The sequence below is a fragment of the Stegostoma tigrinum genome, chromosome 13 (genome assembly GCF_030684315.1).
Source record: "Stegostoma tigrinum isolate sSteTig4 chromosome 13, sSteTig4.hap1, whole genome shotgun sequence".
Taxonomy (NCBI): domain Eukaryota; kingdom Metazoa; phylum Chordata; class Chondrichthyes; order Orectolobiformes; family Stegostomatidae; genus Stegostoma; species Stegostoma tigrinum.
In genome coordinates this window covers 56,841,084-56,845,929 of record NC_081366.1, presented here as the reverse complement: position 1 = coordinate 56,845,929, position 4,846 = coordinate 56,841,084, and the positions used below count along the sequence as shown (strand labels likewise).

At 38.4% G+C, this 4,846-nt stretch overlaps 1 protein-coding gene across 1 annotated transcript; it reads left to right on the top strand.

The window, feature by feature from the left end:
• Positions 1–351: 351 nt before the first annotated feature.
• LOC125458359 (trace amine-associated receptor 1-like) lies at positions 352–3,408 on the top strand. The gene is given in 2 exon segments (XM_048543594.2): positions 352–2,606; positions 2,609–3,408. Coding segments are annotated over 2 exon segments (894 nt in total). The 5' UTR covers positions 352–2,374; the 3' UTR covers positions 3,271–3,408.
• Positions 3,409–4,846: the final 1,438 nt, after the last annotated feature.

Genomic DNA, 4,846 nt, shown 5'->3' with positions numbered 1-4,846 from the left:
ATTCAAGTGTCATTCATGGCATCCAATCTCCCATGGTCAGTGTGATTTTTCTAGTGCAAATTTCAGCCCTTCACCTTATGAATTATGGAACTGAGTCATTAGACAGTGTTCCTCAGAATCTCACAGGCAGCAAGGCAGATGGATTTACCACTGGCAAGACCTTCTGGTGTCCACACCTCTAGCACTGTAATTGAAGCCCAGCTGCACATCACCTCTGATGGCACCAACAAAGGCCTCTTCACGTAAGAGTCGTGATTCTGAATTTCTCAAGTTTAAAAAAGCAGCTCATTCACCACTTCATGGACAGAGATCTGGAGGTGCTGGCCGACGGCCTCATTGAGAGAAGGACAGTCCATTTTTCCAAATAACCAACCCAGGTTTTAAAAAGTGCACCGGTCACTGTTGTACCACAATTAAATATAATGCTCAGCAGTGCAGAAAGGTGAATGGTCTACTATTCTGTGCAAGTTTAGGTCCACTATTTCTTCTTTGGTATCTCACAGTGAGCACTCACTAGCTTTCCTATTGCATACAGCTCTCATTCAACTCCTGGTCTACAACTCTCAGTTTGCATGCATCATACTCCCTCAAGGGGTCACATCCTCCTCAAGCTACTAACTCTTCTGCTCTCTGCACTTTAGACTGACTCACTGGGGACACCTTACCATCGCTCCTGCTTAAAACGACTGCCAATTGTTCTGGCTTCCATTTCTTGAGATAGTTGATCTCTGTCTTGTAGAATAAGCTTGCTCCATACCAACAGATGGCCTCAACATTTATTACTTAATAGTTAAGTAACAACCCTGCTTGTACTTTAGATTAAATTTTGAGGAAAAGCCTTAATCCACTCCCAGACAGGCCTAGCTGGCTCACAGCACTCTTCTTATGGCGTGTTCAGTATCCTCCAGCACAATAAATACTTCAGAAAACGTTTTTTTCTTCCCCAATTGTCGTTCATGTTCCAATCACTTCTTCTCCAGTATCCTTTCATACACTAGAATGCGGCACTTGATCCTAATTTCTTGTTAAAAACTTTTCTAAAAATAGGACGTGATTCCACCCCCAGGTATTCATCCAGATTCATTTTGACTTTCTTCTATAAAGAAAGCACAACATTTATTAAATACCTACAGCATTGACAGCTTCCCAAGAATCACCTCCAACCACAATTATCCTGTTACTTTTCCTACAGGAATGAAGAATGAAGAAAAACCATATAATATTCTGAACTCCGAGGAAAAGGCAGTCTCACCCGACAATGAAGTATTACCATCACAGGTCAGACACGGCTTGGCCTAAGAAGTATTACCATCATGCTCCCTCCCATCGTTTCCCTTCACGTCGACTTCCACAACATTCAAGTCTAATTTACCCTCAAGTCTATCTTTGTTTCTACACGTCTGATAGACTTATTGTGCATTATTTTCCGTAGAATGACGCTTTATAATCTGAACTGGAACCCAACCTTTAAAATGACCCTCAAATGCAATTCAGAATGTCTTTGAAACTTGCCGAACCCCAACTCAAGAACGCTCTATTGAAGTGGATTGATCTGGATTTTATCCCACATCCTGAACATATGGAGAGTAATGAGCAGACATCCACTGAGTTATATGACATACTACCGACCCTTCAAATGGGCGGGAAGCCTTTTTTTGCCCTTAGCGGATGACGTTGAGACTATTATTGCTATTTAGTGGATTACTTAAAGTGATAAGCTACCGCTGCTAAACCCAAATGTTTTTAAGTGATTGAATACTTTTTTTTCCCACGTCTGACAATTAAACGCATTATGGGCTACCTTTAATTGTGCGTGATTGTTAGCACGCATCTTAACAAACACCGCTGAGTTTAAAACTTTATGAATTTTGACTTTGGTTTTTCGACTGAATTCAACTGGCTGCCAACTCCAATTTGTACTGAAGTGTTTTCGCGTTCTCGCTGATTTACATTCGGTTCTATACGAATTGTGCAGCTGAATTGGAGAGCACTTGTTTGGCGGTCATTGCTAATTCTCAGTATATCCCATTTACTTAGCAAGGGGAATATTGAACAACCCTTTAGTATCTGCAATACAAAGTTGTACAAGATGCAAATTGAGATAAATAATTGCCACAAAGGTTAATGATTTACGACTGAGATTATCAACTAGCGGGTGGTGATGAATGAGGAGCAAACACATCAACCGACCTGGGGTGGGGGAGTGTGTATTAGTTTACCTGTTTGGTATGTTCCTGAATCCCGTGCTCAGTACACATAAGAAAGGAAATCTTAAAACTCTAGAACTTTAGCAAAAATTTATAACTGGAAATAGAAGTGCAGCTTGGGAGGAGGTTGTGTTGGTGATGTGTGTGGAATAAATCATCAACTCAACATGAGCTGTCTTGGTGAGTGTATTATATTCTCGGCGATTATTATTAACACGTCGTCACAGGAGATGAATACTACACCGTTTGAAAACTGGACCACACACTATAACCTGTCAGGAAAGGCATCATCTGCAACATGGCAAGTCATAGACCAGGTTGTTATCTTCAGTGTTCTCACCGTGATTATAGCTGGGACTATCTTCGGAAATCTCTTAGTAATTGCTTCCATCGCTTACTTCACCAACTGCGGACTCCAACTAACGCTTTTATAGTCTCCCTGGCTGTCGCAGATTTCCTCGTTGGCATTATTGTAATGCCTTTCAGCATGGCCAAGCTAGTCTTTGGATGGTACTTTGGGAAGGAGTTTTGCAAAATCCACACTATCATGGATGTGATGCTGTGCACCTCTTCCATTATGAACCTCAGTTGCATTGCCTTAGATCGGTTCTATGCTGTGTGTTACCCCTTGAAATATCGATTCAGGATGTCTAAAAAGAGAGTGACCGTCCTCCTCTTGATTAGTTGGTTTGTGCCTGCTTTGGTGTCGTTTGTGCCCTTGTTGTTCGATGTCCATTTGAGGGGATTGGAAGCCACTCTACCCTTTGATCCACATAGTTGTGTGTTTACGGTTAATATTCCTTATGCTGTTTCTGCTTCAGTAATCGCCTTCTACTTTCCCATGTTGGTGATGCTAGTGGCATATGGAAAAATATTCCTAGTAGCAAGGATCCAAGCCAGACAGATATATACCATTGACAACGGGTTAGAGGGAAGAAACATTTGGACGAGGTGCCAAAATTCTTCCATGAAGAAAGAAAGGAAAGCAGCTAAAACTCTTGGTATCATCATGGGATGTTTCCTCATCTGTTGGTTGCCATTCTTTACTACAAATTATAATTAACCCTTTGCTAGGATATCCAGCACACCATATTCTTCTTGAAGTTTTTTTTATGGTTGGGTTATATTAATTCAACTCTCAATCCTTTGTTATATGCTTCCTTCAATCAGTCTTTCCGACGAGCTTTCTGTATGGTAATTGGCTGTAAGATTTTGGCCAGCAATTGCCAAAATAACAACTTGTCAGGCAGCATCAGACAGAATACACAACTTGCTACACTGTCACGTTAAATCTCTCAATCTCCCCATTAGCCAAATGAGCAAAATTCATGGCAAGCAACAACATTGTTGCATATAGCAGTTCAATATGATTTTGATTGCAATGAAGAACTTTTTTAATGTATTGAACAATTTTGTCTTTTATAAAACACAAGATTTGAGGTGTTGATATTGGGAAAGTATTATATAATATCATGGGAAATATTTTGTAGTTTTTTTCAGATATGTGGGTACTTTTAGAGAGCGAAACAGCAAACCTGTGTACTACAAAACAGTAATTTTTTATTCTATAGATATGAGTAATTTGGAGCAAAGTGAGAGCATTAATTGTAAGTGTAATTTCCTTGCTGTTATAAACTTCAGCTATTTTGTGAAATAGCTATGATCATTGGTTTTTATATGTGCTTATTGTTTTAACTTGTATATTCAGAATAAATATTATTTTGCCTCTTGATTAAAACTTTTTTTCCTATTTAAAAGCACATTATATTTTAACAACTTGTGGCATTGCATTGGAAAATTGCTGTTAACCTAACTTCAGAAATGTAGCAATGTGGAAAAACTCAAGGGAGTATTCAACTGTTTTGGTTTGACATTCCAATGAAGCATAACTTTTATTGTTGCGTGAAATTGGCCCTCTTATTTGGGGGGGGGGGGGGAGGTTAACCTATCTACTTAAAACTTTCCTTTTCGTCCAAGTGTTTGAAATCTCGTTTTAGTTTGGCTCCTGTATTTGTGATGCCCTTGTGAGTACTTATTTAATATTTTTTAAAGGTACTTTACTACATTAAAATGATTTAAATATAATTATTTTTGGCTGCTGATTGCATTATATCAACTATTTTCTGGCTATGAACTGTGTCAATACTTTGAACGCTCTAGGAAGCCATTTGCCTTCAATTGTCAATGTTGAATCTTTGCTGAAGCAACCCAAAACTAAACTGATCCATTTTCCATAGACTTGCATCTTTCCCTGCTTTAAATATTTCTCAAGTTGTCTCTATTTAAACACTTTTTTTTCTCTCAGACAAATGGAATTCATTTGTCTAACTCTTTCCATGGAAAAAATGTTTTCCTTATTTTATTTGGTTCTTTTAGTAACTATCAGAAATTGATCACCTGTTCCCACAAGTGGTAGGAACTGCTCTTTAGTTGGCCATTCCCATAATTTAAAAAAAACATAAATTTAACTATCACTAATTTAATTTCCTATTAGTGTGATCTTTCCAGTAGAAATATTGCAACTCCCCTTACACAAATAGGAAACTTCCTGATGAGTAATTGTTCTATAACCCATTTTTCAATGGATGTTCAAACTCACATAATTCAGGGTATAATTTGTCCACTTTGTGTAATTGCAA